The sequence below is a fragment of the Notothenia rossii genome, assembly GCF_949606895.1.
Source record: "Notothenia rossii genome assembly, chromosome: 3".
In the NCBI taxonomy this organism is placed as follows: domain Eukaryota; kingdom Metazoa; phylum Chordata; class Actinopteri; order Perciformes; family Nototheniidae; genus Notothenia; species Notothenia rossii.
In genome coordinates this window covers 95,878,652-95,891,151 of record NC_136901.1, presented here as the reverse complement: position 1 = coordinate 95,891,151, position 12,500 = coordinate 95,878,652, and the positions used below count along the sequence as shown (strand labels likewise).

The window sequence follows — 12,500 nt, the reverse complement described above, 5'->3', positions numbered from 1 at the left end:
TACATGTTGAACTCAAATACCTGTACTTTCTACTTCTTACATGTTGAACACAAATACCTGTACTTTCTACTTCTTACATGTTGAACACAAATACCTGTACTTTCTACTTCTTACATGTTGAACACAAATACCTGTACTTTCTACTTCTTACATGTTGAACACAAATACCTGTACTTTCTACTTCTTACATGTTGAACTCAAATACCTGTACTTTCTACTTCTTACATGTTGAACTCAAATACCTGTACTTTCTACTTCTTACATGTTGAACTCAAATACCTGTACTTTCTACTTCTTACATGTTGAACTCAAATACCTGTACTTTCTACTTCTCTCATTTTCCAAACAGGCTGGTTCCTTTAGTCTGAATGTGTGTTTGGTGGCGTGATCATTATTATTTAGAGTCATTGCGTGCCTATTGATTTGAACACGATCCGTGTATCCATCATTTCCTGGTCTTCTCTAAAGAAGAGGGACCAATGGAAACGTTGTCATGTTGCCGTTGGTCACCATGGAAACATTCATTAGCTAACAATGACATTATTGTTCTATTAATATAAAGGGAGGTCAGGTACTCTTTAAAACAGCTGCTAGTTATGGGTACTTTTTACTGAAGTACATTTCAAAGCCTCTTTACTTTGACTTGAGTAAAGGATGTGTGTACTTCTACTTAAGTAAAGGATGCGTGTATCCCTGCCGTCCGTAGGGAGCTTTGAGGCGTTGAGGAACACATCGGCTCCGAACCTTGGCGACTTGTTGACCAACTGTGAGGTCATCGTGAAGCCGGTCCCCAAACCCAGGACCGTGTTCAACCGGCGCCGAACCGCCCCCATCAGGTTCTGTCCTGAGGGAGACCCTGCACCCTCCCCCACCAGGAGGCTCTCACAGGACTCCATCTGTCTGTGAGTGTGTGTGTGTGTGTGTGTGTGTGTGTGTGTGTGTGTGTGTGTGTGTGTGTGTGTTGTGTGACAAGCAATAGATATGTTTTCTCAACCTGTGACCAATGCTCTTATTGTGAAGGAACAAACAGGAATTTTGTTATAACATTTTTAAATGGAACTTTATACACAAAGTAATAATATAAATATCTCCATGTCTCTGAATCGGAGGCGGAGGGCGAGTCTCAGCCGGTCTCTGTCGGACGCAGGGGGGCCGTTACCGTTACCCCCCGTCCCCCCCCGGCTGACCCGCGGGACCCCCCCCATCATCCAGGGGTCCCCCCCCCACACTTCCTGTCCTGGCAGTCTGGACAGCAGCAGATCTTCGCCCGGCGGGATGGAGATGGAGATGGTTCCTAATGAGATCTACTGGGGGGCTTCATCTGGATCTACTGCCCCCACAGGAGGGAGGGCTCACTGCAGCGAGCAGACCGCCCCCCCCACCCCTCCCAGACTGACACCGGACAGGAAGCTAGAGAGGAACAGGTAGGTCTCTCAGACTGTCCAAAGGCTTTTATTATTCAACACATTTCACCTGGTGTTCCTCCTCTCACTGAACACTGAGGTGTGTCTTTACATCCTGTTCTAAGTGTGTTAGGGTTAATGTGTGTGTCTGTGTGTGTGTGTGTGTGTGTGTGTGTGTGTGTGTGTGTGTGTGTGTGTGTGTGTGTGTGTGTGTGTGTGTGTGTTTCAGTGGCAGCACTCTGAGTAACAACTCTTCAGGATCCGCCCGAGGTGAGCACAGACTGAGTGTTAAAACCTGTTCAAAATGACACTAAAGATTGGCCATGAAATAAAAAGAGCAACAGTGGGAATGCTAAGATTCTTTTGTGTTTTGCTCACAGCTTCAACAGATGACCCCGAGGAGGAGATCAGCCCGTACTGTGAGACGGTGTTCCACAGCAGGAGAAACGAGGTGAGACGGCAGCACAGACATTTAAGGAGATCAACTTCCGGGGCCTCATTTATAACGCCGTGCGTAGGATTGACGTGGGAAGGTTGCTTACGTAGTAAAAGTCCGAAAAATAGGTCCATACATTTCCGACATTTTCCGATTAACCAAACATTGCGTACCGGCGAGGAAAGTGTGTACGGCACGTCCTACGCCGGTTTCCCTTTATAAATCACAATCGACTCGAAATGCGGTGCAGCTTTTGCGGGCTTCACGTAACGCCCATGTTTGCCTATAAATAGTAAAAGAAACGCCCATTCATTCATTCATTCATTCATTCTTTCATTCTTTCATTCATTCATTCATTCTGACTGACTGCATGAAGGAGATCGCAGGAAATGAGGACAGAACAGCTCAAACATCTCACACCGTGTCAGGTTCTGGTTATTTTGGGGAGGTGAGATAAATCATATTGTTTGGTGGATGCAGTTTGAACCAGAGTAGCAGCATGGAGGTCGGATCGTCACCAACATAAATAAATAAGTGGTCCGAAAAAGGTTCATGACAAAAAAAATACACATAGCCTTCCTCAGGCAGTGTGTTTGTACCGGGGACAGGAGACCCCCCCTTGATGAGAAACTAAGAAATGATGGGGGAATCCCTCTGGAGTGGAGTCATGACGACTGGATCTGAATTATTGTTTTGTATTTGGTGGTTTGTGTTCCAGCTGTTGATCAGCAACTATATATCCATAATCCACCAGTTAAAGGAAATACAACTAATGTGTTGTGTAATATGAGCTGTTCAGTTTACCACATGGTGCTCTTAGTTTCCAAACCTCCTGTGTTTTACGGGCGACTTATCAAGTCTTGGCAAACGGCATAAAACACGATTAAACATGATAGTATATAAAACCATGCTCGTATCTACAACCTATAGAAAAGCAACACGGCTTCAGTTTAGACGTAATTCTGTCCTCCTGCTTACCGCATCATTTATGAGAAAACATTTCATAACATTAACACACCATATTCGAGGTGGTTTTAAAAATAACATATCCGTATTTATTTATTTCTCCAGTTGTGTTTTTGTTTGCACTGAGGAGTTTCAAACAGGCGTTTGTTAAATCATTTTAAGATTGGCTTTGATCAATGTTTGAAAATGAATTCTTCATGTATTTTCCCGTCAAGTTAGTTTTTTATAAATCGCAAACATTGCGTAGAAACTGACGCCATTTTTTGAGCGTATATCCCTTTATAAATGAGGCCCCTGAACAGTCAGTCGTTGTTGGGATTAAACTTAAAATGTTTAGCTAATTTATTATTTTATTCTGCAGAGTGAAAGAGACATGAGGAAGGAGGACAGACATGCCGAGGATCATGGGTAAGACAACACCTCCACCTTCCTGTGACCAAATATTATATTCTGACAACATAATGATAACCTGAGATTACAGAAAACCAGGACAGTCAAAGGCAGGACAAAGGATCAGAACAATACTTTATAAAAAAAGTTATATTTATCATCAATGAGACTCTTTCCTCACAATAACATGAATCTTCAGTTTGTGCTTCTAACACAACCTTCAGTTGGACGGCCTAAGGCTGCTGAACATTAAGACACATGTATAAAGGTGTATCGTCTGCATGTTGTCTTCATGTGGAGTGCCACAGGGTTTTATACTCGGCCCACTTTTGTTTTGTTGCTCTTTCCTTTAAATAGGCTTCATAAACACCTTAAAGAGGTCCTATTCTTCTTCTGTGGTGTCCCCTCACCTGTAGAGTGTTCTACCGGTGTTAGTGCATGTCAACGGTCTGCAAAGGCTAAAATCCCTGTGTCCCTCCAGAGGGAGAAATGTCTGACCTCTTCTCCTTAGCGTTTTGACATCTTGTAGATTTTTTCTTTTTTTTCTTTGAAATTGTAATGTTTGTATGTTAGTTTGTTTAGTTGAGCAGCACTCTGCTCTGGGGGTCTTAAAGCTGTATTGTATTGATGACAGTGAGGGTTGTGTCTGCAGCAGGTGTTTTAATGACGTTGTGTTTCAGCGGTCAGAAGCTGTCCTGGACGAGGCGTTTGTCTCAGGCTCTTCACCACGGAGACGCTCAGGGTTACAGCACCGTGGGGGAACCTCCCCCCCCCCTGCGCTACCTGTCTCTGCCCCCCCACAGCCTCCCCTCAGAGCCCGATGATGACCTCACCATCTCCCCCTACGCCAGCTACACCTCCCTCACAGAGAGAGCCCCCCCCATCATCAGCGGCTGGCTAGACAAGCTGTCTCCCCAGGGGTGCGTTTGATTCTCTCCTTTGGAATCGTCTTCCGTTTCAGATCCGTGAAGCTATTTCCGTTGACTCCTTTAAAAGCAAATTCAAAACCCATCCCTTCGCATCTGTCTTCCTTGTCAACGAATCTCCATCACCTTGTTTCCATCTTCATTAGCATCACTTCAGTCACATGCTTTCATCACATGGCAATACTTACGTACCTGTATAATGTTGTTTTTATAATTGTTATGCTATGACGTTTGTATTTCGTTTTTGTCTTTGCTTTTGTTTGCTTTGTTTGCCCTTTGAGGCACTTCTTGTGATTTGGGGCTATAATACATGTTGATTTGATTTGATCCACACACCGGGTTAGACCTGGAGTTTGTTTGATTTTATCAAGCAGTTAGAACCTAGGGAAGGAAACGACATGGGGTGCGTTTGATTCACACACCGGGTTAGACCTGGGAAAACTGAAACACAGGTGTGCATTAGATTTATGCACCTGGTCAGACCATAGAGAGGAAAACCACAGGCGTGCGCTTGATTTACACACCTTTCTATATACCTGTCAGGGGTCAGAGGTCAGCGCTGGCTGTTGTGCTGCGTCTCCTCCTCTCTGCTCCTCCCTGTGTCTCCTCCCTCATGAGGAGCTGCCTCGTCACCTTCCTCTCCTCCTCTTCCTCCTCTTCTTCGTCCTCCACTCGGTGTGTGTTTGTCTTTCCTCACTTTCCTCCTTCGGCTTCTTGTTAAAACAACAAAACTCTATCTGGGGTTCTTTGCTGATTGCACCATCGGTATTTATTCATCAGAATCAAAGCAAAAACAAATATTATCATGATGAACATACGGAGGCCGCCAGGTGCTAAACTCTTCCATCAGGAGAAGCAGCTTCAGAAACCCAAATGTTCGCAATGAAGAACATCCAGCAACACAGGCAGCGTTTAGAGAACATTCAGCAACGTTTAGAGAACATTCAGCAACGTTTAGAGAACATTCAGCAGCTTGAGGAGACATGCAACGTTTAGAGAACATTCAGCAGCGTTTAGAGAACATTCAGCAGCGTTTAGAGAACATTCAGCAGCTTGAGGAGACATGCAGCGTTTAGAGAACATTCAGCAACGTTTAGAGAACATTCAGCAGCGTTTAGAGAACATTCAGCAGCGTTTAGAGAACGTTCAGCAACGTTTAGAGAACATTCAGCAACGTTTAGAGAACATTCAGCAGCGTTTAGAGAACATTCAGCAACGTTTAGAGAACATTCAGCAACGTTTAGAGAACATTCAGCAACGTTTAGAGAACATTCAGCAACGTTTAGAGAACATTCAGCAGCGTTTAGAGAACATTCAGCCACGTTTAGAGAACATTCAGCAACGTTTAGAGAACATTCAGCAGCGTTTAGAGAACATTCAGCAGCGTTTAGAGAACATTCAGCAACGTTTAGAGCACATTCAGCAACGTTTAGAGAACATTCAGCAGCTTGAGGAGACATGCAACGTTTAGAGAACATTCAGCAGCGTTTAGAGAACATTCAGCAACGTTTAGAGAACATTCAGCAACGTTTAGAGAACATTCAGCAGCTTGAGGAGACATGCAACGTTTAGAGAACATTCAGCAGCGTTTAGAGAACATTCAGCAGCTTGAGGAGACATGCAACGTTTAGAGAACATTCAGCAGCGTTTAGAGAACATTCAGCAGCGTTTAGAGAACACTCAGCAACGTTTAGAGAACATTCAGCAGCGTTTAGAGAACATTCAGCAGCGTTTAGAGAACATTCAGCAGCTTGAGGAGACATGCAGCGTTTAGAGAACATTCAGCAGCGTTTAGAGAACATTCAGCAGCTTGAGGAGACATGCAGCGTTTAGAGAACACTCAGCAGCTTGAGGAGACATGCAGCGTTTAGAGAACATTCAGCAGCTTGAGGAGACATGCAGCGTTTTATATCTGCATGGTTTCTGAAGCTGCAGCGTTTCTCGTGATGGACGAGTTTAGGGCCGCTGTAGGAATCAGGTGATGATGCTTCAGGTTTATACATCTGGAATCTTTTCATCACACAGCTTAGCAGTGTTCCTTAGAGTAGAAACTACACAGGTGTGATGTGTGTCCGTGGGAAAGTGGTCATGTGACTGCCTCTGTATCTGATGTGTGTTTCATTTCTCAGGAACTATGTTTTCCAGAAGCGCTATGTGAAGTTTGACGGCAAAAACCTGATGTACTTTGGCAGTGAGAAGGTAAAGAGTTCACTTATCATTATATCAGAGAGGAAGTGACACGGATTCCATTGTCTTTCTCTTCTTTTCATTCGGAGGGAAGATTTGTCTCAGCTGTTAATGAGGAGTAGATGATATTTAATACTTATATTGTTTTAATGTTTAGATAATTCTAATGTTTGTGTTTCAGGACATTTACCCAAAAGGAGTCATCCCATTGGCTGCCATTCAGATTGCCCGCCCAACCAAAGACCACAAATTTGAAATTGTGACGAGTCATCGAATCTTTGTTTTCAGGACTGACAATGAAGGTAGAAAACACACGTGTAATAACACCACATTGTGTAATAACACCACATTGTGTAATAACACCACATTGTTTAATAACACCACATTGTGTAATAACACGTTGTGTAATAACACATTGTGTAATAACACGTTGTGTAATAACACCACATTGTGTAATAACACGTTGTGTAATAACACCACATTGTGTAATAACACGTTGTGTAATAACACGTTGTGTAATAACACCACATTGTTTAATAACACCACATTGTGTAATAACAAGATGTTTAATAAAACGTTGTGTAATAACACATTATGTAACCCCACATTGTGTAATAACATATAGTGTAACACCCCCTGTGTGTCAGTGCTGCGGCGCCGCTGGCTGGTCACTCTGCAGGAACACGTCAGAGATCAGATGGTTTTCGGCCAGCGGACTTTCGGCCCCGGAGCTCAGTGTCAGAAACACGGGGCCCTCGAGCTGAAGGGCCACAAAAACAGAGTGTTCGCCGCCATCAACACCGAGCAGATCTGGATCTACAAGAGCGAGCAGGTGAGAAGATACTGAGAGGTGAGAAGATACTGAGAGGTGAGAAGATACTGAGAGGTGAGAAGATACTGACAGGTGAGAAGATACTGACAGGTGAGAAGATACTGACAGGTTAGAAGATACTGACAGGTGTGTGTGTGTGTGTGTGTGTGTGTGTGTGTGTGTGTGTGTGTGTGTGTGTGTGTGTGTGTGTGTGTGTGTGTGTGTGTGTGTGTGTGTGTGTATGTGTGTGCAGTGTTTTCTTAACGGGATCGGCATCACAGTGATTGAAGCTCGAGGATCGACGATCAGAGACGGAAAACACAAGAGCTTCGACCTCATCACCCCGTACAAAACCTTCAGGTACGCAGGGTCACTGCAGGGGGGGGGGGTATACAGGTAGAAGACTGTAGTGTGCAGATCTGTAGTGTGCAGATCTGTATTGTGCAGATCTGTATTGTGCAGATCTGTAGTGTGCAGATCTGTATTGTGCAGATCTGTTTTGTGCAGATATGTAGTGTGCAGTTCTGTAGTGTGCAGATCTGTATTGTGCAGATCTGTATTGAGCAGATCTGTATTGTGCAGATCTGTAGTGTGCAGATCTGTAGTGTGCAGATCTGTATTGTGCAGATCTGTTTTGTGCAGATATGTAGTGTGCAGTTCTGTAGTGTGCAGATCTGTATTGTGCAGATCTGTAGTGTGTAGTTCCTTACAGCTGCAGCGCTAACGTTAGCTCTGATATAGCATCGCCTCCCCTCCTCTGTTTGAATGGTCCCTGCAACATTTAGATTACTGTAGACTTTGTTTAACTTGTATATAGTTACTTCTGCACGACATGGTCTCTGCAACATTTAGATTACTGTAGACTTTGTTTAACTTGTATATAGTTACTTCTGCACGGCTTGGTCTCTGCAACATTTAGATTACTGTAGACTTTGTTTAACTTGTATATAGTTACTTCTGCACGACATGGTCTCTGCAACATTTCGATTACTGTAGACTTTGTTCAACTTGTATATAGTTACTTCTGCACGGCTTGGTCTCTGCAACATTTAGATTACTGTAGACTTTGTTTAACTTGTATATAGTTACTTCTGCTCGGCTTGCACATTGGTCTTGCAACACTGATGTTCTCTACTCTATTTCACTCTGTTCTTCTAGAACTTTTTTATTGTTTCTTTATTTGCTTTATTGTTTTACGTCTTGTGTATATTTGTGTTGCACTGTTGGAGGATCCATGGACTTCAGATGTTTGTAGCCACTTTGCGTTTGATGATGAGTCTTTGAGTCTTTGAATGTTTGAATGTTCCTCAGCTTCACGGCGGAGTGTGAGCGGGAGAAGCGCGTCTGGATGGAGGCACTGCAGGACGCCATCGCCGAGACGCTGTCGGACTACGAGGTGGCGGAGAAGATCTGGTCGAACCGCTCCAACAGGACGTGTGCTGACTGCCGGGCGCTGAACCCGGACTGGGCCTCCATCAACCTGAGCGTCGTCATCTGCAAGAACTGCGCCGGTACCTACTCTCGTCCAATCAGATCCACACACAGACCTCCTGTCCTTTACAGGGAAATCACAGAGGAGCTGACATATTTTGAAATGTTGAGAAAAAAGTCAGAACTCTAAGATTTTGAGAAATAAGTTAGAATTTAGAGAAAAAAGTAAGTATTTCGAAAAAAATTGAAAAGTCTTAATTAGTGACTATTATGAAATAGTGAAAATATTAAGATTTTGAGAAAAAAGTCTGAATTTTAAGATTTTGAGAAAAAAGTGATCGTTTTGAAATTTTTTGAAAAGTCTGAATTTAAAGATTTTGATGAAATATTGAGAATTTTAAAATTTCGTGAAAAAAGTCAGAATTTTAAGATTTCTAGAGAATTTTGAGAATTTCAAAAATCCAGATTTCTATAAAAATGATTTCTGCCTTTTCAGAATCAAGTCAGTATTTTTAGAAAAAGTTATAATTGAAAGAAAATCGAATTAGTAATATTTATATATTAGTAATAATAATGAGTTACTTTCCGAGCTCACACTTCATGCATTTCAAAATAAAGGTCACAGGAAGAGCTGCTGCATAACTAACTAATCATTTCTTAAGACTCTTTCTGTGTGTGTGTGTGTGTGTGTGTGTGTGTGTGTGTGTGTGTGTGTGTGTGTGTGTGTGTGTGTGTGTGTGTGTGTGTGTGTGTGTGTGTGTGTGTGTGTGTGTGTGTGTGTGTGTGTGTGTGTGTGTGTGTGTGTGTGTGTGTGTGTGTGTGTGTGTGTGTGCAGGGCAGCACAGAGGTCTGGGAACGATGGTGTCAAAGGTTCAGAGTCTGAAGCTGGACACGAGTGTGTGGAGCAACGAGATCGTCCAGGTGAGTTCAGCTCGGAGGGTAAACAGTTCATTATCTATTCAAGAGAAAATTATATATTCACCTGTGTGTGTGTGTGTGTGTGTGTGTGTGTGTGTGTGTGTGTGTGTGTGTGTGTGCCAGCTGTTCATCATGCTCGGTAACGACCGTGCTAATGATTTCTGGGCGGCCCGCCTGCCGGTGGGGGAGGAGCTGGACTGCGACGCCCCCCCGGACCAGAGGAGGGAGTTCATCGTTCAGAAGTACAGAGAGGGCAGATACCGCCGGCCCCACCCGGCCTTCAGCACCCAGCCGGAGCTGCTCAAGGTGACCCCCTTATTCTGATATTAGAGAAGTAAAGCATCATTGGGTTTAGTCCGGGTGCTGCGGTAACGCCTGCCAGACGGCAGCAGACTGAACAGTTTGTGGTTGGGGGGATGGGGGTCTTTTATAATCCTGAGGGATTTCTTCCTGAGCCGCTGGGAGTAAAGGTCCTCCATGGATGGCAGCTCCATCCTGGGTTAGGGTCCTGGTGATGTTCTGTGCAGTTTTCACCACCCTCCGTAAAGCCTTATGGCTGAGGACGGTGCAGCTGCCTTACCAGGCCGTGATGCAGCCAGTCAGGACCCTCTCTATGGAGCACCTGTAGGTCAGGACCCTCTCTATGGAGCACTTGCAGGTCAGGTGATGAGTCAGGTCCTCAGTGATGAGTCCATGTCAGGTCCTCAGTGATGAGTCCATGTCAGGTCCTCAGTGATGAGTCCATGTCAGGTCCTCAGTGAAGAGTCCATGTCAGGTCCTCAGTGAAGAGTCCATGTCAGGCCCTCAGTGATGAGTCCATGTCAGGTCCTCAGTGATGAGTCCATGTCAGGTCCTCAGTGATGAGTCCATGTCAGGTCCTCAGTGATGACTCCATGTCAGGTCCTCAGTGATGAGTCCATGTCAGGTCCTCAGTGAAGAGTCCATGTCAGGTCCTCAGTGATGAGTCCATGTCAGGTCCTCAGTGATGAGTCCATGTCAGGTCCTCAGTGATGAGTCCATGTCAGGTCCTCAGTGATGAGTCCATGTCAGGTCCTCAGTGATGAGACCATGTCAGGTCCTCAGTGATGAGACCATGTCAGGTCCTCAGTGATGAGTCCATGTCAGGTCCTCAGTGATGAGTCCATGTCAGGTCCTCGGTGATGAGTCCATGTCAGGTCCTCAGTGATTAGTCCATGTCAGGTCCTCAGTGATGAGACCATGTCAGGTCCTCAGTGATGAGACCATGTCAGGTCCTCAGTGATGTGTCCATGTCAGGTCCTCAGTGATGAGTCCATGTCAGGTCCTCAGTGATGAGTCCATGTCAGGTCCTCAGTGATTAGTCCATGTCAGGTCCTCAGTGATGAGTCCATGTCAGGTCCTCAGTGAAGAGTCCATGTCAGGTCCTCAGTGATTAGTCCATGTCAGGTCCTCAGTGAAGAGTCCATGTCAGGTCCTCAGTGAAGAGTCCATGTCAGGTCCTCAGAGATGAGTCCATATCAGGTCCTCAGTGATGAGTCCATGTCAGGTCCTCAGTGATGAGTCCATGTCAGGTCCTCAGTGATGACTCCATGTCAGGTCCTCAGTGATTAGTCCATGTCAGGTCCTCAGTGAAGAGTCCATGTCAGGTCCTCAGTGATGAGTCCATGTCAGGTCCTCAGTGAAGAGTCCATGTCAGGTCCTCAGTGAAGAGTCCATGTCAGGTCCTCAGTGAAGAGTCCATGTCAGGTCCTCAGAGATGAGTCCATGTCAGGTCCTCAGTGATGACTCCATGTCAGGTCCTCAGTGATTAGTCCATGTCAGGTCCTCAGTGATTAGTCCATGTGAGGTCCTCAGTGATGAGTCCATGTCAGGTCCTCAGTGAAGAGTCCATGTGAGGTCCTCAGTGATTTGTCCATGTGAGGTCCTCAGTGATGAGTCCATGTCAGGTCCTCAGTGATTAGTCCATGTCAGGTCCTCAGTGATTAGTCCATGTGAGGTCCTCAGTGATGAGACCATGTCAGGTCCTCAGTGATTAGTCCATGTCAGGTCCTCAGTGATGAGTCCATGTCAGGTCTTCAGTGATGAGACCATGTCAGGTCCTCAGTGATGAGTCCATGTCAGGTCTTCAGTGATGAGTCCATGTGAGGTCCTCAGTGATGAGTCCATGTCAGGTCTTCAGTGATGAGTCCATGTGAGGTCCTCAGTGATGAGTCCATGTCAGGTCCTCAGTGATTAGTCCATGTGAGGTCCTCAGTGATGAGACCATGTCAGGTCTTCAGTGATGAGTCCATGTGAGGTCCTCAGTGATGAGTCCATGTCAGGTCCTCAGTGATTAGTCCATGTCAGGTCCTCAGTGATGAGACCATGTCAGGTCCTCAGTGATGAGACCATGTCAGGTCCTCAGTGATGTGGACACAGAGGAACCTGAAGCTGCTGACTCTCTCCTCCGTAGTCCCATTGATGGTGATGGGGGCGTGTCCCTCTCCCTGCTGCTTCCTGTAATCCACAATCAGCTCCTTGGTTGTGCTGACTTTGAGATGGAGGTTGTTATCCTGGCACCAAGATGTCAGGTTTTTGACCTCCTCTCTGTACGCCGCCTCGTCGCCGTCTGTGATCTGTCCGATGACGGTCGTGTCGTCAGCAAACTTCACGATGGTGTCGGAGCTGTGTTTGGCCACGCAGTCGTGTGTGAACAGGGAGTAGAGGAGAGGGCTCAGCACGCAGCCTTGAGGGGCTCCAGTGTTGAGGATCAGGGTGAAGGATGTGATGTTTCCCACCACCGCTAAGCTAAAGGTGGCTAATGTTGGGCTATGAAGGACTCAGGTAGAGGACTCATAATGCTGACTCATGTCTCTCAGGTCCTGTGCTCAGCAGTCTCTGAACAGACTCTCCTGAAGACTGTAACTCGTATCTTCTCCGAGGCCGAGGCCGAAAACCAGGAGCAACGACCGCTGCCCCAACCAGGTACTACCACGACTGTACACTACTGATCTTCATGAAGTTAAATCCTGTTTTAAAGTCCAATTAAGTATATTATACTGTGTGTGTGTGTG

The 12,500-nt window shown here is 45.4% G+C and overlaps 1 protein-coding gene across 2 annotated transcripts in view; it reads left to right on the top strand.

Annotated features, from left to right (window-relative positions):
* arap3 (ArfGAP with RhoGAP domain, ankyrin repeat and PH domain 3) overlaps positions 1–12,500 on the top strand; it is a 46,058-nt gene that overhangs the window by 977 nt on the left and 32,581 nt on the right. The window contains exons 3-17 of one of the 2 annotated variants that reach the window (XM_079670487.1): positions 707–902; positions 1,110–1,424; positions 1,633–1,673; positions 1,784–1,854; positions 3,167–3,213; positions 3,876–4,115; positions 4,665–4,796; positions 6,251–6,320; positions 6,490–6,610; positions 6,956–7,140; positions 7,373–7,479; positions 8,431–8,630; positions 9,386–9,471; positions 9,592–9,774; positions 12,306–12,411. In XM_079670487.1, coding sequence (XP_079526613.1) covers positions 707–902; positions 1,110–1,424; positions 1,633–1,673; positions 1,784–1,854; positions 3,167–3,213; positions 3,876–4,115; positions 4,665–4,796; positions 6,251–6,320; positions 6,490–6,610; positions 6,956–7,140; positions 7,373–7,479; positions 8,431–8,630; positions 9,386–9,471; positions 9,592–9,774; positions 12,306–12,411 — 2,100 coding nt within the window. The remainder of the gene's footprint in view (positions 1–706; positions 903–1,109; positions 1,425–1,632; positions 1,674–1,783; positions 1,855–3,166; positions 3,214–3,875; positions 4,116–4,664; positions 4,797–6,250; positions 6,321–6,489; positions 6,611–6,955; positions 7,141–7,372; positions 7,480–8,430; positions 8,631–9,385; positions 9,472–9,591; positions 9,775–12,305; positions 12,412–12,500) is intronic. The other variant, XM_079670488.1, reaches the window with a different exon arrangement.